At 47.2% G+C, this 22,739-nt stretch overlaps 1 protein-coding gene across 1 annotated transcript in view; it reads right to left on the bottom strand.

Annotated features, from left to right (window-relative positions):
* LOC128700794 (nephrin-like) overlaps window positions 1–22,739 on the bottom strand; it is a 127,390-nt gene that overhangs the window by 49,746 nt on the left and 54,905 nt on the right. Inside the window, exons 8-9 of the mRNA XM_053794252.2 lie at window positions 16,032–16,325; window positions 9,753–9,928 (exon numbers count right to left, since the gene is read on the bottom strand). Of these exons, the coding sequence (XP_053650227.2) occupies window positions 9,753–9,928; window positions 16,032–16,325 (470 nt within the window). The remainder of the gene's footprint in view (window positions 1–9,752; window positions 9,929–16,031; window positions 16,326–22,739) is intronic.

Raw genomic sequence — 22,739 nt, 5'->3', positions numbered from 1 at the left:
ACCCCCCGCCTCTTCAGATGGCACTGCTATCCCCCGTCCCTTCAGATGGCACTGCTACCCCCCGCCTTTTGAGATGGCACTGCTACCCCCGGCCCCTTCAGATGGCACTGCTGACCCCCGTCCCTTCAGATGGCACTGCTATTCAGTTGGCATTGCTCCCCCCCGCCCCTTCAGATGGCACTGCTATCCTCCCGCCCCTTCAGATGGCACTCCTTCCCCCTCCTCTTTAGATGGCAATGCTACCCCCGCCCCTTGAAATGGCACTGCTACCCCCCGCCCCTTCAGATGGCACTGCTACCCCCCACCCCTTGAGATGCCACTGCTAACCCCCGTCCCTTCAGATGGCACTGCTACCTTTGCCCCTTCAGATGGCACTGCTACTCCCTGCCCCTTCAGATGCCACTGCTACCCCTCGCCCCTTCAGATGGCACTGCTACCCCCCACCCCTTCAGATGGCACTGCTACCCCCGCCCCTTCAGTTGGCATTGCTACCCCCCGCCCCTTCAATGGCACTGCTATCCTCCCGCCCCTTCAGATGGCACTCCTTACCCCACCTCTTTAGATGGTACTGCTACCCCCTCCCCTTGAGATGGCACTGCTACCCCCTGCCCCTTCAGATGGCACTGCTACCCCCACCCCTTCAGATGCCACTGCTACCCCCGCCCCTTCAGATGGCACTACTACCCCTGCCCCTTCAGATGACACTGCTAACCTCCGTCCCTTCAGATGGCACTGCTATCCTCCCGCTCCTTCAGATGGCACTCCTTCCCCCGCCTCTTTAGATGGCAATGCTACCCCAGCCCCTTGAAATGGCACTGCTACCCCCCGCCCCTTCAGACGGCACTGCTACCCTTACCCCTTCAGATGGCACTGCTACCCCAACCCCTTCAGATGCCACTGCTACCCCCCCCCTTCAGCCCCTTCAGATGGTACTGCTATCCCCGTCCCTTCAGACGCCACTGCTACCCCCGCCCCTTCAGATGCTATTGCTACCCCCTGCCCCTTCAGATGGCACTGCTACCCCTGCTCCTTCAGATGGCACTGCTAACCCCCGTCCCTTCAGATGGCACTGCTACCCTCTTCCCTTCAGATGGCACTGCTAACCCCTGCCCCTTCAGATAGCACTGCTACCCCCTGCCATTTCAGATGGAACTGCTGCCCCCGCCCCATCAGATGGCACTGCTACCCCCCGCCCCTTCAGATGGCACTGCTACCCCCCCGCCCCTACAGATGACACTGCTACCCCCGCGCATTCAGATGGCACTGCTAACCCCCGCCCCTTCAGATGGCACTGCTACCCCCTCCCCTTCAGATGACACTGCTACCTCCGCCCCTTCAGATGGCACTGTTACCCCCGCCCCTTCAGATGGCACTGCTAACTTCCCACTGCTGCCCCCGCCCCTTCAGATGGCACTGCTATCCCCCGCCCCTTCAGATGACACTGCTACCCCTCGCCCCTTCAGATGACACTACTAACCCCCGTCCCTTCAGATGACACTGCTGCCCCCCGCCCCTTCAGATGGCACTGCTATCCCCCGCCCCTTTAGATGGCACTGCTATTCCCCGGCCCATTGAGATGGCACTGCTGCCCCCTGCCCCTTCAGATGGCACTGGTACCCCCGCCCCTTCAGATGCCACTGCTAACTCCCGTCCCTTCAGATGACACTGCTGCCCCCGCCCCTTCAGATGACACTGCTGCCCCCGCCCCTTCAGATGGCACTGCTACCCCCCGCCCCTTCAGATGGCACTGGTTCCCCCGTCCCTTCAGATGCCACTGCTAACTCCCGTCCCTTCAGATGACACTGCTGCCACCGCCCATTCAGATGCCACTGCTAACTCCCGTCCCTTCAGATGACACTGCTGCCCCCGTCCCTTCAGATGACACTGCTACCCCCCGCCCCTTCAGATGGCACTGGTACCCCCGCCCCTTCAGATGCCACTGCTAACTCCCGTCCCTTCAGATGACACTGCTGCCCCCGTCCCTTCAGATGACACTGCTATCCCCCGCCCCTTCAGATGGCACTGCTATCCCCCGCCCCTTCAGATGGCACTGCTATCCCCCGCCCCTTCAGATGGCACTGCTATCCCCCGCCCCTTCAGATGACAATGCTATCCCCCGGCCCGTCAGATGACACTGCTATCCCCCGTCCCTTCAGATGACACTGCTATCCCCCGCCCCTTCAGATGGCACTGCTATCCCCCGCCCCTTCAGATGGCACTGCTATCCCCCGCCCCTTCAGATGGCACTGCTATCCCCCGCCCCTTCAGATGGCACTGCTATCCCCCGCCCCTTCAGTTGGCACTGCAATCCCCCGCCCCTTCAGATGGCACTGCTATCCCCCGCCCCTTCAGATGGCACTGCTATCCCCCGCCCCTTCAGATGACACTGCTATCCCCCGCCCCTTCAGATGGCACTGCTATCCCCCGCCCCTTCAGATGGCACTGCTATCCCCCGCCCCTTCAGATGGCACTGCTATCCCCCGCCCCTTCAGATGGCACTGCTATCCCCCGCCCCTTCAGATGGCACTGCTATCCCCCGCCCCTTCAGATGGCACTGCTATCCCCCGCCCTTTCAGATGGCACTGCTATCCCCCGCCCCTTCAGATGGCACTGCTATCCCCCGCCCCTTCAGATGGCACTGCTATCCCCCGCCCCTTCAGATGGCACTGCTATCCCCCGCCCCTTCAGATGGCACTGCTATCCTCCGCCCCTTCAGATGGCACTGGTGCCCTCGTCCCTTCAGATGGCACTGGTGCCCCGTCCCTTCAGATGCCACTGGTGCCCCCGTCCCTTCAGATGGCACTGGTGCCCCCGTCCCTTCAGATAACACTGCTGCCCCCGTCCCTTCAGATGACACTGCTATCCCCCGCCCCTTCAGATGGCATTGCTATGCCCCGCCCCTTCAGATGACACTGCTATCCCCCGCCCCTTCAGATGGCACTGCTATCCCCCGCCCCTTCAGATGGCACTGCTATCCCCCGCCCCTTCAGATGGCACTGCTATCCCCCGCCCCTTCAGATGGCACTGCTATCCCCCGCCCCTTCAGATGGCACTGCTATCCCCCGCCCCTTCAGATGGCACTGCTATCCCCCGCCCCTTCAGATGGCACTGCTATCCCCCGCCCCTTCAGATGGCACTGCTATCCGCCGCCCCTTCAGCTGGCACTGGTGCCCTCGTCCCTTCAGATGGCACTGGTGCCCCGTCCCTTCAGATGCCACTGGTGCCCCCGTCCCTTCAGATGGCACTGGTGCCCCCGTCCCTTCAGATAACACTGCTGCCCCCGTCCCTTCAGATGACACTGCTATCCCCCGCCCCTTCAGATGGCACTGCTATCCCCCGCCCCTTCAGATGGCACTGCTATCCCCCGCCCCTTCAGATGGCACTGCTATCCCCCGCCCCTTCAGATGGCACTGCTATCCCCCGCCCCTTCAGATGGCACTGCTATCCCCCGCCTTTTCAGATGGCACTGGTGCCCCCGCCCCTTCAGATGGCACTGCTAACCCCCGTCCCTTCAGATGGCACTACTAACCCCCGTCCCTTCAGATGGCACTGCTAACCCCCGCCCCTTCAGATGGCACTGCTGCCCCCGCCCCTTCAGATGGCACTGCTGCCCCCGCCCCTTCAGATGGCACTGGTGCCCCCGCCCCTTCAGATGGCACTGGTGCCCCCGCCCCTTCAGATGGCACTGGTGCCCCCGCCCCTTCAGATGGCACTGGTGCCCCCGTGATGGATATTGCAATTTGGACAAAAGAATGGATAATAAATTTTACCTCTATGACCATTTAACAACCGCAATGAATTTCCCTTCATACATTTTCGCGTTTCCAGAAGAGTGCGTTATGCGTTGTTGGTGACTGTGTTGTTCCCTCGTGCGTTGTTGGTGACTGTGTTGTTCCCTCGTGCGTTGTTGGTGACTGTGTTGTTCCCTCGTGCGTTGTTGGTGACTGTGTTGTTCCCTCGTGCGTTGTTGGTGACTGTGTTGTTCCCTCGTGCGTTGTTGGTGACTGTTGTTCCCTCGTGCGTTGTTGGTGACTGTTGTTCCCTCGTGCGTTGTTGGTGACTGTGTTGTTCCCTCGTGCGTTGTTGGTGACTGTGTTGTTCCCTCGTGCGTTGTTGGTGACTGTGTTGTTCCCTCGTGCGTTGTTGGTGACTGTTGTTCCCTCGTGCGTTGTTGGTGACTGTTGTTCCCTCGTGCGTTGTTGGTGACTGTTGTTCCCTCGTGCGTTGTTGGTGACTGTGTTGTTCCCTCGTGCGTTGTTGGTGACTGTGTTGTTCCCTCGTGCGTTGTTGGTGACTGTGTTGTTCCCTCGTGCGTTGTTGGTGACTGTTGTTCCCTCGTGCGTTGTTGGTGACTGTTGTTCCCTCGTGCGTTGTTGGTGACTGTGTTGTTCCCTCGTGCGTTGTTGGTGACTGTGTTGTTCCCTCTGCGTTGTTGGTGACTGTTGTTCCCTCGTGCGTTGTTGGTGACTGTTGTTCCCTCGTGCGTTGTTGGTGACTGTGTTGTTCCCTCTGCGTTGTTGGTGGCTGGGTTTTTCCCTTGTGTGGTGATGACTGTGTTATCTCCCTGTGCATTGGTGACTGTGTTTTCCACTTGTGTGATGGTGACTGTGTTGTCCCCTTGTGTGCTCGTGGTGACTGTGTTGTCCCCTTGTGTGCTGGTCACTATCATGTCTTCTTGTGCGTTGGTGGTGACGGTCTTGTCCTCTAGAAGTCCCTTTTAAAACACCAACATAACCCAAGGAAATGAACGGCCACATGCCCATTTTGGCGCTGCTGCAAGGATTTCACTCTTTAACAGACTTCAGCCTTCAAGTGGACCACATACGATCCTTGGGAAATGGCAGCCCTGGTGGGCTCTACAGACCAGCAACAGGTTATACCGTGTCCAGCAAGACGTGGAATCGTCACTCTGAGACAAATCTCTATCGAATGAGGATCGAACGCACACATCTCACCCATAACCACCTCTTCGCAGGTGCTACTGCCTCCCTCTCTGTAGCTTCTCAACGTGGAAATATAAACACAAATGCAGTATAATGTGATCCTTTATTGACTACGTTTCGCCCACACAGTGGGCTTTTTCAAGTCACAAACAGAACTAGTTCTGTTCTAGTTCTGTTTGTGACTTGAAAAAGCCCACTGTTTGGGCGAAACGTAGTCAATAAAGGATCACATTAAACTGCATTTGTGTTTATATTTCCATTGTGTCGGTATTTTATACCATTTATTTCCAGCTTCTCAACGTACTACTGACTGTGGATCATATTTTATCACTTTTCCAACCACTAAGATCGTTCCACCTTCACCATGGTTATTGTAATAACATTCTATTTTTTTTTAACTATCGCTGGTTATTTTGACGGTGTTATTGTATTTTACTCACGTTTCACCTTCCCAGGGGTGACTAAAGTAACCCGTTGGTGACTCTGGTGACTCCTGGAAGCCTCGTGTCATCCTACCAGGGGTGACTAAGGAAGACAACGCTGTCTTCTACTCCCAGAGATAACCGTAGTCTTGAGACCACAACTGAAGTCAGTATTGCCTTCTCGTCCCAAATATTACTGTAGTCCTGAGACCACAAGACAGCATTGTCTTCTCCCAGATATTACTGTAGTCTTGAAAACACAAATGAAGACAACATTGTCTTCTCCTCCCAGATATTACTGTTGACTTGAGAACACAATTCAAGTTGAACACACTATACTGGAGGCGGAAGTGATCACGCAATAACAAGTCAATAATTGTTCATGTTGACCGACCCATTGTTCATCTTCAAGATGTTCTCCTTTAAGAACACAGACGGAAATTATACGAAAGAGAGATGCACAAGAAATAAGAGAATGCATACGTAGTTACTGAGAAAGTAAATGTAATAAGTGAGAAAGTACCCGTAATTAAAGAGAAATGGATAAAAGAGAAAGTGAAACAGCCAAAGTATAACTGTGAGACAGTGAGGAAGTGTGTGTGCGACATTGATAATGTGTGTGAGACAGTGAGAATGTGTTTGAGAGACAGTGAGAAAGTGTGTGTGGGGAGGGGAAGTGAGAGAGTGTGCGCGAGACAATGAGAAAGTGTATGCGGGAAAATGAGAAAGTGTGTGAGAGATAGTGAGAAAGTGTGTGAGAGACAGTGAGAAAGTGTGTGTGTGAGGGTGAGAAAGTGTGTGAGAGATAGTGAGAAAGTGTGTGAGAGACAGTGAGAAAGTGTGTGAGGGTGAGAAAGTGTGTGAGAGATAGTGAGAAAGTGTGTGAGAGACAGTGAGAAAGTGTGTGTGAGGGTGAGAAAGTGTGTGAGAGATAGTGAGAAAGTGTGTGAGAGACAGTGAGAAAGTGTGTGTGAGGGTGAGAAAGTGTGTGAGAGATAGTGAGAAAGTGTGTGAGAGACAGTGAGAAAGTGTGTGTGAGGGTGAGAAAGTGTGTGAGAGATAGTGAGAAAGTGTGTGAGAGACAGTGAGAAAGTGTGTGTGAGGGTGAGAAAGTGTGTGAGAGATAGTGAGAAAGTGTGTGAGAGACAGTGAGAAAGTATGTGTGAGGGTGAGAAAGTGTGTGAGAGATAGTGAGAAAGTGTGTGAGAGACAGTGAGAAAGTGTGTGTGAGGGTGAGAAAGTGTGTGAGAGATAGTGAGAAAGTGTGTGAGAGACAGTGAGAAAGTGTGTGTGAGGGTGAGAAAGTGTGTGAGAGATAGTGAGAAAGTGTGTGAGAGACAGTGAGAAAGTGTGTGTGAGGGTGAGAAAGTGTGTGAGAGATAGTGAGAAAGTGTGTGAGAGACAGTGAGAAAGTGTGTGTGAGGGTGAGAAAGTGTGTGAGAGATAGTGAGAAAGTGTGTGAGAGACAGTGAGAAAGTGTGTGTGAGGGTGAGAAAGTGTGTGAGAGATAGTGAGAAAGTGTGTGAGAGACAGTGAGAAAGTGTGTGTGAGGGTGAGAAAGTGTGTGAGAGATAGTGAGAAAGTGTGTGAGAGACAGTGAGAAAGTGTGTGTGAGGGTGAGAAAGTGTGTGAGAGATAGTGAGAAAGTGTGTGAGAGACAGTGAGAAAGTGTGTGTGAGGGTGAGAAAGTGTGTGAGAGATAGTGAGAAAGTGTGTGAGAGACAGTGAGAAAGTGTGTGTGAGGGTGAGAAAGTGTGTGAGAGATAGTGAGAAAGTGTGTGAGAGACAGTGAGAAAGTGTGTGTGAGGGTGAGAAAGTGTGTGAGAGATAGTGAGAAAGTGTGTGAGAGACAGTGAGAAAGTGTGTGTGAGGGTGAGAAAGTGTGTGAGAGATAGTGAGAAAGTGTGTGAGAGACAGTGAGAAAGTGTGTGTGAGGGTGAGAAAGTGTGTGAGAGATAGTGAGAAAGTGTGTGAGAGACAGTGAGAAAGTGTGTGTGAGGGTGAGAAAGTGTGTGAGAGATAGTGAGAAAGTGTGTGAGAGACAGTGAGAAAGTGTGTGTGAGGGTGAGAAAGTGTGTGAGAAATAGTGAGAAAGTGTGTGAGAGACAGTGAGAAAGTGTGTGTGAGGGTGAGAAAGTGTGTGAGAGATAGTGAGAAAGTGTGTGAGAGACAGTGAGAAAGTGTGTGTGAGGGTGAGAAAGTGTGTGAGAGATAGTGAGAAAGTGTGTGAGAGACAGTGAGAAAGTGTGTGTGAGGGTGAGAAAGTGTGTGAGAGATAGTGAGAAAGTGTGTGAGAGACAGTGAGAAAGTGTGTGTGAGGGTGAGAAAGTGTGTGAGAGATAGTGAGAAAGTGTGTGAGAGACAGTGAGAAAGTGTGTGTGAGGGTGAGAAAGTGTGTGAGAGATAGTGAGAAAGTGTGTGAGAGACAGTGAGAAAGTGTGTGTGAGGGTGAGAAAGTGAGAAAGTGTGTGTGAGGGTGAGAAAGTGTGTGAGAGATAGTGAGAAAGTGTGTGAGAGACAGTGAGAAAGTGTGTGTGAGGGTGAGAAAGTGTGTGAGAGATAGTGAGAAAGTGTGTGAGAGACAGTGAGAAAGTGTGTGTGAGGGTGAGAAAGTGTGTGAGAGATAGTGAGAAAGTGTGTGAGAGACAGTGAGAAAGTGTGTGTGAGGGTGAGAAAGTGTGTGAGAGATAGTGAGAAAGTGTGTGAGAGACAGTGAGAAAGTGTGTGTGAGGGTGAGAAAGTGTGTGAGAGATAGTGAGAAAGTGTGTGAGAGACAGTGAGAAAGTGTGTGTGAGGGTGAGAAAGTGTGTGAGAGATAGTGAGAAAGTGTGTGAGAGACAGTGAGAAAGTGTGTGTGAGGGTGAGAAAGTGTGTGAGAGATAGTGAGAAAGTGTGTGAGAGACAGTGAGAAAGTGTGTGTGAGGGTGAGAAAGTGTGTGAGAGATAGTGAGAAAGTGTGTGAGAGACAGTGAGAAAGTGTGTGTGAGGGTGAGAAAGTGTGTGAGAGATAGTGAGAAAGTGTGTGAGAGACAGTGAGAAAGTGTGTGTGAGGGTGAGAAAGTGTGTGAGAGATAGTGAGAAAGTGTGTGAGAGACAGTGAGAAAGTGTGTGTGAGGGTGAGAAAGTGTGTGAGAGATAGTGAGAAAGTGCGTGAGAGACAGTGAGAAAGTGTGTGTGAGGGTGAGAAAGTGTGTGAGAGATAGTGAGAAAGTGCGTGAGAGACAGTGAGAAAGTGTGTGTGAGGGTGAGAAAGTGTGTGAGAGATAGTGAGAAAGTGCGTGAGAGACAGTGAGAAAGTGTGTGTGAGGGTGAGAAAGTGTGTGAGAGATAGTGAGAAAGTGCGTGAGAGACAGTGAGAAAGTGTGTGAGGGTGAGAAAGTGTGTGAGAGATAGTGAGAAAGTGCGTGAGAGACAGTGAGAAAGTGTGTGTGAGGGTGAGAAAGTGTGTGAGAGATAGTGAGAAAGTGTGTGAGAGACAGTGAGAAAGTGTGTGAGGGTGAGAAAGTGTGTGAGAGATAGTGAGAAAGTGCGTGAGAGACAGTGAGAAAGTGTGTGTGAGGGTGAGAAAGTGTGTGAGAGATAGTGAGAAAGTGCGTGAGAGACAGTGAGAAAGTGTGCGTGAGGGTGAGAAAGTGTGTGAGAGATAGTGAGAAAGTGTGTGAGAGACAGTGAGAAAGTGTGTGTGAGGGTGAGAAAGTGTGTGAGAGATAGTGAGAAAGTGTGTGAGAGACAGTGAGAAAGTGTGTGTGAGGGTGAGAAAGTGTGTGAGAGATAGTGAGAAAGTGTGTGAGAGACAGTGAGAAAGTGTGTGTGAGGGTGAGAAAGTGTGTGAGAGATAGTGAGAAAGTGTGTGAGAGACAGTGAGAAAGTGTGTGTGAGGGTGAGAAAGTGTGTGAGAGATAGTGAGAAAGTGTGTGAGAGACAGTGAGAAAGTGTGTGTGAGGGGTGAGAAAGTGTGTGAGAGATAGTGAGAAAGTGTGTGAGAGACAGTGAGAAAGTGTGTGTGTGAGGGTGAGAAAGTGTGTGAGAGATAGTGAGAAAGTGTGTGAGAGACAGTGAGAAAGTGTGTATGAGGGTGAGAAAGTGTGTGAGAGATAGTGAGAAAGTGTGTGAGAGACAGTGAGAAAGTGTGTGTGAGGGTGAGAAAGTGTGTGAGAGATAGCATATGAAAGATCTTACCCAAGAATAAGACAATCCTCACGATGCATATACAAAGAGATGTTTGTATATTTTGTCTGTATATATATACATACACTGCGTAAATACTGCATTTCATAGGAGCTTAACAAACTAACAGTCTTAATCTCTCTCTCTCTCTCTCTCTCTCTCTCTCTCTCTCTCTCTCTCTCTCTCTCTCTCTCTCTCTCTAACACTAAAGATAACTCACGTAGAAATCAGGGCTGGCCACAGCAGTGAGGTTGAGGAGGTGGTGGCCTTGGTAGAGGCTGGCCTGGAGGTGGAAGTGTTGAGGTAGACCTCCGCTGGAGCCAGCCTCACACCTCACCCTCACGGAGGTCTGAGTACCGTCTCCCACGCGACACTCACCTGGCGCCTCAGGCTTACCTGCGGGAGACCACGGAACTGACAGCTGGAGAAGAGTTAAACCTGAGTGCTTCCAACTTGACAGGACGGAGAATCGAGCCTCCATCACTGTTTGTGCTGAGTGATTTACATTTTTATGTCATTTCACATGAGAAAAATATAAAAATCGCAATAATAATAATAATAATAATAATAATAATAATAATAATAATAATAATGATAATATAATTTAAATAATGATAATAATAATAATGTAAATAATAATGATAATATAATTTAAATAATGATAATAATAATAATACAATTATAATAATATAATGTAAATAGTAATGCCAGTATAATTTAAATAATAATAATAATAATAATAATAATAATAATAATAATAATAATAATAATAATAATAATAATAATATATAATATATAATAATAATAATAATAATAATAATAATAATAATATAAATAATAATAATAATAATAATAATAATAATAATAATAATAATAATAATAATAATAATAAATAATATATAATAAATAATAATAATAATAATAATAATAATAATAATAATAATATTAATAATAATAATAATAATATATAATAATAATAATAATAATAGTAATAATAATAATAATATATAATATATGATAATAATAATAATAATAATAATAATAATAATAATAATAATAATAATAATAATAATAATAGTAATAATAATAATAATAATATTAATAATAATAATAATATATAATAATAATAACAATAATAATAATAATAATAATAATAATAATAATAATAATAATAATAATAATAATATATAATATATAATAATAATAATAATAATAATAATAATAATAATAATAATAATAATAATAATAATAATAATAATAATAATAATATTAATATTAATAATAATATTAATACTTCTAGATATTATTTTAGTAATGATGACTGTGTGTTGTAGTCACGGTACCGTGACAAAGTCCTTACCTCAACTTACCTTAATAAACTAAGCCGCTTTTCACGGCAGTGACCTGCAAGGTTAGATAGCGTGACACAATTTACCGCACGGAGGATCAAACCTCCACCACGGGTTTACCGCTTTCCCCTGAATATAATCTTACAAGTTACTCGGGGTGTGCTCGGATTATAACTGCCTAGTTTTCTAAGTATAGAGGGAAGAGTTAGTTATATAAACTCTCATAGACACACTTTGATACTAGCATCACTAGTTGCAACAAGAGACAATACAACAACAATTGCAACAGTAGCAGGAACACTACCACCATCAGAAGAGGCACCAGCAACTGCACCACCGCCAACAGCAGCAGCACAACAGCAGCAGCAGTAGCATCGCCAGCATCATCTACACAACAAGAGCAGCATCACTACCAGCACCAGCAACACAACAGAAGCGGTACCAACAGTACCACCACCAGCAGCAACAGCCGCAACAACAGCAGCAGCAGCAGCAGAAGCTGCAACAACAACAATGCCAGCAGCAACATCCGCAATAACAGCAGCAGCGCAACAACGCCAGCAGCAGGAGCTGCAACAACAGGAACAAGAGCTACGATACAGCTGGCCCTCACGTCAGTGATAAAACGCACCTCTTCCTATTCTCATTTCCAAGAAAGTGTTATTACAGGTTTTATATGCAATGATCCGTAACAGAATTTTAAAAGAGACTCCAAGAATACGTTAGACTGAGGGAAAAAAGACCCGGTGGGAAGAATATCCAAGCTGGTACACTTTGTCTTTATGGGAATTTAAAACTAAAACGTGAAATTGTGTTCCAGGGTTGAAAGGAGCATCCATTTGTGTAGTGGATAAGACATATGCAACACCAAGGAATCATTATTTTGAAGACGGTTCCCCATCCAGTGGCTTTTTCAACTTCAATGCAAAAATTATGAACCGGAGAGAGTGGAAGATCAGGTAATGAGTCCCTCAACCTTGATACAATGGTTTTTTCCAGTGTCGTAGCCTGGACTAAGTGGAAGCTGTGGCTGGAGAAGGGTTTTTGTGTAGTTTTGATGTAGATTTGCTATACAGAAGATAGGCTTTTATAGATTTCGGTTTTTAGGTTATACAGATGAAGTGTTTTATCGCAGCGGATTACAGGCTGTTTTTTTTTTTTTTCTCTATTTTTTTTTTTTTTGTAAATCTATCTTTTCCTGTCTACCTGGAAATTAAGTAGAGGAGAAAGATCGTTCCTATGTGTGTGTGTGTGTGTGTGTGTGTGTGTGTGTGTGTGTGTGTGTGTGTGTGTGTGTGTGTGTGTGTGTGTGTGTGTGTGTGTGTCTGTGTGTGTGTGTGTGTGTGTGTGTGTGTGTGTACTCACCTATTTGTACTCACCTATTTGTGGTTTTCAGGGGTCGAGTCATAGCTCCTGGCCCCGCCTCTTCACTGATTGCTACTAGGTCCTATCTCTCCCTGCTCCATGAGTTTTATCATACCTCGCCTTAAAACTATGTATGGTTCCCGCCTCCACTACTTCACTTTCTAGGCTATTCCACGGCCTGACTACTCTATGACTGAAGAAATACTTCCTAACATCCCTTTGATTCATCTGAGTCTTCAACTTCCAATTGTGACCTCTTGTTTCTGTGTACCATCTATGGAACATCCCGTCTTTGTCCACCTTGTCTATTCCGCGCAGTATTTTATATGTTGTTATCATGTCTCCCTTGACCCTCCTGTCCCCCAGTGTCGTCAGGCCGATTTCCCTCAACCTTTCTTCGTAGGACAATCCCCTTAGCTCTGGGACTAGTCTTGTTTCAAACCTTTGCACTTTCTCTAATTTCTTGACGTGCTTGACCAGGTGTGGATTCCAAACTGGTGCTGCATACTCCAGTGTGGGCCTGACGTAAATGGTATACAGAGTCTTGAACGATTCCTTACTGAGGTATCGGAATGCTATCCGTAGGTTTGCCAGACGCCCGTATGCTGCAGCAGTTATCTGATTGATGTGCGCCTCAGGAGATATGCTCGGTGTTATACTTACCCCCAGATCTTTTTCCTTGAGTGAGGTTTACAGTGTTTGGCCATCTAGACTACATTGTGTCTGCGGTCTTCTTTGCCCTTCCTCAATCTTCATGACTTTGCATTTGGCAGGGTTAAACTCAAGGAGCCAGTTGCTGGACCAGGCTTGTAGCCTGTCCAGGTCTCTTTGTAGTCCTGCCTGATCCTCGTCCGATTTGATTCTTCTCATTAACTTCACATTATCTCCAAACAAGGACACTTCTGAGTCTATCCCTTCCGTTATGTCATTCACATATACCAAAAACAGCACAGGTCCTAGGACTGACCCCTGTGGAACCCCGCTTGTCACAGGCGCCCACTCTGACACCTCGTCACGTACCATGACTCGTTGTTGCCTCCCTGTCAGGTATTCTCTGATCCATTGCAGTGCAGTGTGTGTGTGCTTGTGTGTGTGTACTCACCTATTTGTGGTTCCAAGGATCGAGTCATAGCTCCTGGCCCCGCCTCTTCACTGATTGCTACTAGGCCCTCTCTCTGTTCCATGAGCTTTATCAAACCTCGTCTTAAACATATGTATGGTTCCCGCCTCCACTACGTCACTTTCTAGTGTGTGTGTGTATGTGTGTGTGTGTGTGTGTGTGTGTGTGTGTGTGTGTGTGTGTGCGTGTGTGTGTGTGTGTGTGTGTGTGTGTGTGTGTGTGTGTGTGTGTGTGTGTGTGTGTGTGCGTGTGTGTGCGTGCGTGTGTGTTTGTGTGTGTGTGTGTGTGTTTGTGTGTGTGTGTGTGTGTACTCACCTAGTTCTACTCACCTAGTTGAGGTTGCGGGGGTAGAGTCCGAGCTCCTGGCCCCGCCTCTTCACTGATCGCTACTAGGTCACTCTCCCTGAGCCGTGAGCTTTATCATACCTCTGCTTAAAGCTATGTATGGATCCTGCCTCCACTACATCGCTTCCCAAACTATTCCACTTACTGACTACTCTGTGGCTGAAGAAATACTTCCTAACATCCCTGTGATTCATCTGTGTCTTCAGCTTCCAACTGTGTCCCCTTGTTACTGTGTCCAATCTCTGGAACATCCTGTCTTTGTCCACCTTGTCAATTCCTCTCAGTATTTTGTATGTCGTTATCATGTCCCCCCTATCTCTCCTGTCCTCCAGTGTCGTCAGGTTGATTTCCCTTAACCTCTCCTCGTAGGACATACCTCTTAGCTCTGGGACTAGTCTTGTTGCAAACCTTTGCACTTTCTCTAGTTTCTTCACGTGCTTGGCTAGGTGTGGGTTCCAAACTGGTGCCGCATACTCCAATATGGGCCTAACGTACACGGTGTACAGGGTCCTGAATGATTCCTTATTAAGATGTCGGAATGCTGTTCTGAGGTTTGCTAGGCGCCCATATGCTGCAGCAGTTATTTGGTTGATGTGCGCTTCAGGAGATGTGCCTGGTGTTATACTCACCCCAAGATCTTTTTCCTTGAGTGAGGTTTGTAGTCTCTGACCCCCTAGACTGTACTCCGTCTGCGGCCTTCTTTGCCCTTCCCCAATCTTCATGACTTTGCACTTGGTGGGATTGAACTCCAGGAGCCAATTGCTGGACCAGGTCTGCAGCCTGTCCAGATCCCTTTGTAGTTCTGCCTGGTCTTCGATCGAGTGAATTCTTCTCATCAACTTCACGTCATCTGCAAACAGGGACACCTCAGAGTCTATTCCTTCCGTCATGTCGTTCACAAATACCAGAAACAGCACTGGTCCTAGGACTGACCCCTGCGGGACCCCGCTGGTCACAGGTGCCCACTCTGACACCTCCCCACGTACCATGACTCGCTGCTGTCTTCCTGACAAGTATTCCCTGATCCATTGTAGTGCCTTCCCTGTTATCCCTGCTTGGTCCTCCAGTTTTTGCACCAATCTCTTGTGTGGAACTGTGTCAAACGCCTTCTTGCAGTCCAAGAAAATGCAAACCACCCACCCCTCTCTCTCTTGTCTTACTGCTGTCACCATGTCATAGAACTCCAGTAGGTTTGTGACACAGGATTTCCATTCGTCCTGGCCTTCCTGCTTCTCCCTCCACTTGTAGCTCTACTGTGTGTTTGTGTGTGTGTGTGTGTGTGTGTGTGTGTGTGTGTGTGTGTGTGTGTGTGTGTGTGCGGGCGTGAGTGGGTGTGTGTGTGTGTGTGTGTGTGTGTGTGTGTGTGTGTGTGTGTGTGTGTGTGTGTGTGTGAGACATTGTATATCCAACTGCCAATATTGTTCGTGTGTGTATTGTTGATGTTCGCATTTAGTTGCGAAATCCTGGATCAAGGTGAGGAGGGGAAACATATTCCTCCCGCATGACTTACACTCTGCCGTCTGTCAGGGGATCCAGGTGGAAAACTAAGACAAGGAACTAAATCCAGGGGGCGAAACGCCCACCAAAACTGCCGACCGAAACGATCTGTGACTGTTATTTGTATGAACTGTTATCTCTGTTCCTCTCCATTTCTAATACTTATGCCAGATCAACGAGGCTGTGATGGATATGTGGGTCAGGGGGCCTCCAGCAGCAACAGCCTGGTTGACAAGGCAAGCACCAGACAAGCCTGGCCCATGGCCGGCCTCTGGGAGTAGAAAGACTCTCGAAACTCATCAAAGGTATAATGGTTGACAAACTTTGAGTATTAACTTTCTCTTGAATGATCTGCTCTGCCTGGCATAATACACAGTCTTGTACGTGATGCTGCGTCGCTGTTGATGCACCTACATTATATACACAAATAATCTGCACATAGGCAAGGAAAACTTATGATTACGTTTCGGTCCGACTTGGCCTATTAGGATGACGTTTCGGTCCGACTTGGCATATTAACTAGTCGTACAGAAGCACGAAGGGAAGGGAGCCGGTATGTATACGAGAGGGGAGCGAGCACGGGAGAACGAAGGGGGTAGTAGAATAAAGGTAGAAGTAGTGACAGACGTAGTGGAGGTGGTAGTAGCAGTAGCAAAATGGTCCAAGTCGGACCGAAACGTCGTCATAAGTTTGTTTCTCGTATGTGCGGGTTATTTGTTTGTTGTTCCAGTCACGGTATTCCGCCATTTTTATTCTCCCTCGACTCGAGCCTTGGTCAGTCACTACACGCTTAATACAGATATAACAATCACGTGAACCTCACCTGCGGGTTCGATGTGGAAGACGCAGGGTTCCTTCTGGGCACCGATCTCGTTGGCTGCCCAGCACAGCAGAGTACCATAGTCGAGGGCCGTCATTGGGGTGTATGTGATGACACTGTGGCTGCTGAGAGAAGTGAAGCGTCCCTGTGGCACATCGATGGTGTCCGCAGTGTTATTGAACGTCCACTGGAAGGACTCTTGCACGGGGTTAGCGTCCACCGAGCATGTCACCTCGGCATCCTCGTAGCGTCCTACAGCGTACGTGGTCACTTGCCCGGGCGAGCAAACTGGCGCGTCTTAATCAAGGGAGAAAAACGAGAGGTATAATATAAACTATTAACGTTAAAAAGAGTAAAAATCAGAGTAATGTGGAAGAAAAAAACACAATTAACAAGTTGTGGGAAAAAGTTTAGACCTGAGTATATTTTGTGTTGAGTAAATTCGTTAGGATTTCATTTAGTGTTACTGTATCCGTGTTTCATGTACCTGTTGGAGGAGTTGCGGAGTTTTGCTATTGGTCAGCAACATGATTTAGGTATGTTCGACATACCTACGTTTGTGTTATGTATATAAAGTTTTAAATAAAATATAAAAATATTAAACCACAACGAAACAAAACAAATTGTTTCTCTCCATAATGGACCACAATGAAGTCATTTTGGGACTGATAAGGGTCCAGAACAGACCGAAGTATCGTCTTTATCTGCAATATGTGGATTGTGAGGCTACAGACGTTACGCTGCTGGGGCTCAGATGAAAGGTAAACTCGACAGACTGTGTAAACAATACATCCCACTGGAAAGCTTCTGAGAGAGAAGCATTTGTAAAATATTCTCCAGTATTAACGCTCTCTTGGCACTAGTCCACAAGCCAGCGGGTATACGCAGCTCTGTACACACACACACACACACACACACACACACACACACACACACACACACACACACACACACACACACATACACACAAATACATTGTGGTTGAGAGAAGGCTGCTGGAATTGATAACATACAAGGTTAGTAAAGCTGAAAGGGAGATGGAGTTTGTATTGGATAATCTGTAGGCGAGACTGTACCATATTTGAGAGAATTTCAGGAAATTTGAAAGGATTCTGTATGAAAGGAGACGGATGGGAGGAGCAGACAGTGCAAGACGGAGATAATAAGACCGAAGAGGAAGTGGACGACAGTGGTGAAACTTTTGTCGAAATGTAAAGAAATGAAAATTAATGGAATATAAGAGAAAATGATGGATTACCATTGCATTGAACGGGGAACGCTAAACCCTGTTGGGGATGTTCACTTAGCACGTGGAGGAAAGGGAGGCAATCAGGTTCGGTCCAATGAACGAAAGATCAAGAGCCCCTCGCCGGTATCAGCTCCCTTGAACCAGGGCACTGACTGGTCTTCATGGCACTGACTGGCCTTCATGGCACTGACTGGCCTCCAGGGCACTGACTGGCTTTCATGGCACTGACTGGCCTTCATGGCACTGACTGGCCTTCATGGCACTGACTGGCCTCCAGGGCACTGACTGGCTTTCATGGCTCTGACTGGCCTTCATGGCAGGCAAGACTCTGTGCCAGAGGTGAGTTGAGGATAATTATCTTCAGCTCACCTCTGGCATTGGCACTTATCTTCAGTTATCTTCAAGTCTCTTCTAGACTTATAAGTCTGGCAGAGAGAAGAGATTAGGTAATTAGGTTTCAGTTACTTCATCAAAGATCACTAAGGATGAAGGATTGGGGAGCGAGGAGCAGGGACGATCATTCCCAACAAGAGTAACACAAATATGTAATTATAAAAAAAAAATTGTCAGAAAAATGTGTTTCGTTATGGTGTGCGCCGTGTGTGTTACAATTTTTTCGTCTTTCATCACACAACCACTTCTTGCATTACCTCTAACAGCCAAGCTGGCAGTTATGGCGGTGTAGTTGCCAGCTCCTCCCCTCCCCCGACCACCACCACGTTATAATCAACTGGTAAGATTATACGTCATCCAGTCAGGTGAAAAGTTATCTCCAGCCTAATTATTGTTAAACTTACACGACTGCCTGGAGTCAGTTTCTCACTTGCAGGCTGAGTGCACATCCTAGTCTCTCCAGTATAATATGAGTTATAAGCCAATAACTGTGAGCGAATTCAATTTGCTCTCTCATTATTACTCTGATTTGTATTGTATCTGCCTATATTGCTGCTCTGTGGCGCTGTACATGATGTGAATATGAGTGGTGGGAATATACGGGTACTCAAAGAAACTGCCTTCGGTGTTTGCCTTTTCCTTTATTCTCGTGGTTTGTTCTTACCTGGGGACTTAACTGATGGCCAGGTACTACAGGCCTTTTTATTTTTACCTGTGTTCGTAATAACTGTGCATTTGTTCACTCTCAGTGTCACTACGTCAATTTTTAATTGTATTATTGTGAGTTGTGCGTGTTAATGTTGTGAAATGAACTGTGTTAAAATGCTGATTTCATGATACATGATGTTGGATATCTGTAAAAAATGGAAAACAAACTTAGGCATGCCTGAATGGCTGCCTTTCAGTGGTTGGCAGATTTCTTTTCCTTTCACGTTTATCATTTATAATTCGAGAACGCCTCATCCAATCGATTTCAAATTTTTAACTCTGGTGTACAATAACCATGGGAAAGCTTCATGTACTTATCAGCATGTGATCGTCCCCTCTGGCAAATTTTATGTAGATAATTTCTGGTTTTGATGTTATTGCGATGACTTAAGAATGCCTTTTCTAATCGGCTTCAAACTCTCATCACCGGTGAATTGTATCTAGAAGATAGTTGGTAATGCTGGCGTATAGGTGCCAATTTGTTGATTGCTAAAGCATTCCTCTTGTAAACGACTTTACATTAGAAACAGACTTAGAGATGCATGCTAAATAGGAAATAGGGATGCGCGAGCTGCATATTCCTGGAAGCTATTGCTTACGTTGCTACATTAAAGATTACTCTGCAAATCTGATAAATTGTGGCAACAATGAAAGTATTAGCACATCTAACTGAAGAACAAGTATGGTGATAACGACAGCATGTAAATAAGAACACGAAAAAAGGGGAACACTGTAGCAGGCCTACTGGCCCGTACTAGGCACTTATACACAGTTTAAGCTAAATCAAAACAGAAAAAATGAAATCTTCTATGGAAACATCAGGGCAGAAGAATGTAATTGACAGAGAGTATAACTGATTATAAGTCGTGAAGTCAAACAAGGATCAGCGCTGGGTCCCATGTTATTTACTTATGAAATGTTCACTGAAATTGTGTCATGTGTGTCACTTCTGGCGACGCTACGTTGAAAGAACAGAACACAAAACAAGAAGAGATAATTGGTAGAACCAGCATCACTCTTAGCTCAACGAGAGCAGAAGGTTTAACGAAAGAAGCAAGCTTAACGAAAGCAGGAAGCTTAACGAAAGCAGCAAGTTTTAATCAATGGTCTCCTGTACAACTGACGCGCCTCCTTGAGTTACGGGTTTTCATTGTGTGTGTGTGTACTCACCTATTTGTGGTTGCAGGGGTCGATTCATAGCTCCTGGCCCCTCCTCCTGTGTGTGTGTGTGTGTGTGTGTGTGTGTGTACTCACCTAATTGTACTCACCTAATTGTGGTTGCAGGGGTCGAGACTCAGCTCCTGGCCCCGCCTCTTCACTGATCGCTACTGGATCCTCTCTCTCTCTGCTTCCTGAGCTTTGTCATACCTCTTCTTAAAACTATGTATGGTTCCTGCCTCCACTACTTCACTTGCTAGGCTATTCCACTTGCTGACAACTCTATGACTGAAGAAATACTTCCTAACGTCCCTGTGACTCGTCTGAGTCTTCAGCTTCCAGTTGTGACCCCTTGTCCCTGTGTCCCCTCTCTGGAACATCCTATCTCTGTCCACCTTGTCTATTCCCCGCAGTATCTTGTATGTCGTTATCATGTCTCCCCTGACCCTTCTGTCCTCCAGTGTCGTCAGTCCGATTTCCCTTAACCTTTCCTCGTACGACATTCCCTTGAGCTCTGGGACTAGCCTTGTTGCAAACCTTTGTACTTTCTCTAACTTCTTGACGTGCTTGACCAGGTGTGGGTTCCAGACTGGTGCTGCATACTCCAGTATGGGTCTAACATACACAGTGTACAGTGTCTTGAACGATTCCTTATTAAGGTATCGGAACGCTATTCTCAGGTTTGCCAGGCGCCCGTATGCTGCAGCGGTTATTTGGTTGATGTGTGCCTCCGGTGATGTGCTCGGTGTTATGGTCACCCCAAGGTCTTTCTCCCTGAGTGAGGTCTGTAGTCTTTGTCCACCTAGCCTATATTCTGTCTGCGGTCTTCTTTGCCCCTCCCCAATCTTCATGACTTTGCATTTGGCAGGATTGAATTCGAGGAGCCAGTTACTGGACCACATGTCCAGCCTCTCCAGGTCTCTTTGCAGTCCTGCCTCATCCTCGTCCGATTTAATTCTTCTCATCAACTTCACGTCATCTGCGAACAGGGACACTTCAGAGTCTATTCCTTCCATCATGTCGTTCACATATATCAAAAATAGCACTGGTCCTAGAACTGACCCCTGTGGGACCCCGCTCGTAACAGGCGCCCACTGTGATACCTCTTCACGTACCATGACTCGTTGCTGCCTCCCTGTCAGGTATTCCCTTATCCATTGCAGTGCCCTTCCTTTTACGTGTGCCTGATCCTCCAGCTTCTGCACTAATCTCTTGTGGGGAACTGTGTCAAAGGCCTTCCTGCAGTCTAGGAAAACGCAATCTACCCAACCCTCTCTCTCGTGTCTTACTTCTGTTACCTTGTCATAAAACTCCAGGACGTTTGTGATACAAGATTTGCCTTCCATGAACCCATGCTGGTTTTCATTTATAATCTTGTTCCTTTCCAAGTGTTCGACCACTCTCCTCCTGATAATCTTCTCCATGACTTTGCACACAATACATGTCAGTGACACAGGTCTGTAGTTTAGTGCCTCGTTTCTGTTTCCTTTCTTAAATATGGGGACTACATTAGCTGTCTTCCATTTCTCAGGTAGTTGCCCAGTTTCAAGGGATGTGTTGAAGATTGTGGTTAGAGGCACACACAGCATCTCTGCTCCTTCTCTAAGGACCCATGGGGAGATGTTGTCCGGTCCCATCGCCTTTGAGGTGTCAAGGTCACTTAAGAGCTTCTTCACCTCCTCCTCAGTTGTTCGTATGTCATCCAACACTTGTTGGTATATTCCCTCTTGATGTTCCCTTCTGTGCTGTCTTCCCACAGCCCTTCCTGTCTCTACTGTAAAAACTTCCTTAAATCTCCTGTTCAGCTCCTCACATACCTCCTGATCATTTCTTGTGAGTTCTCCACCTTCTGTCCTTAATCTGATCACCTGGTCTTTGACTGTTGTCTTCCTCCTGATGTGGCTATACAACAGTTTCGGGTCAGTCTTGATTCTCGATGCTATGTCATTTTCATACTGTCGCTGGGCCTCCCTCCTTACCTGTGCGTACTCGTTCCTGGCTCTGCGACTGATCTCCCTATTTTCGTGTGTTCTCTGCCTTCTGTACTTTTTCCATTCTCTATTGCACTTTGTTTTTGCCTCCTTACACCGTCGGGTAAACCAGGGGCTTGTTCTGGTCTTCCCGTTGTTACTGTTGCCCTTGGGAATGAACCTTTCCACTGCCTCCTTGCATTTTGTTGCTACATATTCCATCATTTCATTTACTGGCTTTCCTGCCAGTTCTCTGTCCCACTGGACCTCCCGCAGGAAGTTCTTCAACCCTATGTAGTCCCCTCTTTTATAGTCAGGCTTTTCCCATTCTACTCCTGTTATTCTCTCCACTTGCAGCTCTACTATGTATTCAAAGCACAGAACCACGTGGTCGCTAGCTCCTAGGGGACTCTCATACTTGATGTCCTCAATGTCTGAGCTGCCCAGGGTGAACACAAGGTCCAATCTTGCTGGTTCATCCTCCCCTCTCACTCTGGTAGTGTCCTTAACATGTTGGTGCATGAGGTTTTCCAGCACCACGTCCAACATCCTGGCTCTCCATGTTTCGGGACCCCCATGTGGCTCCAGGTTTTCCCAGTCAATCTCCCTGTGGTTGAAATCCCCCATAACCAGCAACTTTGCTCTGCTGGAGTGAGCTCTTCTTGCCACCTCAGCAAGTGTGTCCACCATTGCTCTGTTGCTCTCTTCATATTCCTCTCTTGGCCTCCTGCAGTTCTGTGGTGGATTATACATCACTGCAATGACCACTTTGTGTTCCCCAGACTGAAGTGTACCTGCTATGTAGTCTCTTTCTCCTGTCTCATCTATTCCTTCCATTTTCTCGAATTTCCATCTGTTTTTTACGAGCAGAGCAACCCCACCTCCCCCCCTACCCCTTCTATCTTTCCTCATGATCTGGTATCCTGGTGGGAAGATTGCATCTGTTATTGTCTCCATGAGTTTTGTTTCTGTAACTGCTATGATGTCTGGGGACTTCTCATTGATTCTTTCTTGCCATTCCTCATGTTTATTCGTTAATCCATCTGCATTTGTGTACCAAACCTTCAACTTCTGTTCTAATACTGTAACTGTGGTGCGGGGGGTGGAAACAGAGGGATCGGTGTGTGATGGTTGGTTTGGAATGTTCAGTTGCCTTGGGGGTGTCGTGGCTGGAGTCCTTCTGCAGGTGTTTCTGGGGGGTGCGCTTGTCCTTCCATTTGATCCTGGGTTATT

This window comes from Cherax quadricarinatus, chromosome 56 (assembly GCF_038502225.1).
Source record: "Cherax quadricarinatus isolate ZL_2023a chromosome 56, ASM3850222v1, whole genome shotgun sequence".
In the NCBI taxonomy this organism is placed as follows: Eukaryota; Metazoa; Arthropoda; class Malacostraca; order Decapoda; family Parastacidae; genus Cherax; species Cherax quadricarinatus.
This window is presented reverse-complemented; position numbering and strand designations above follow the sequence as displayed.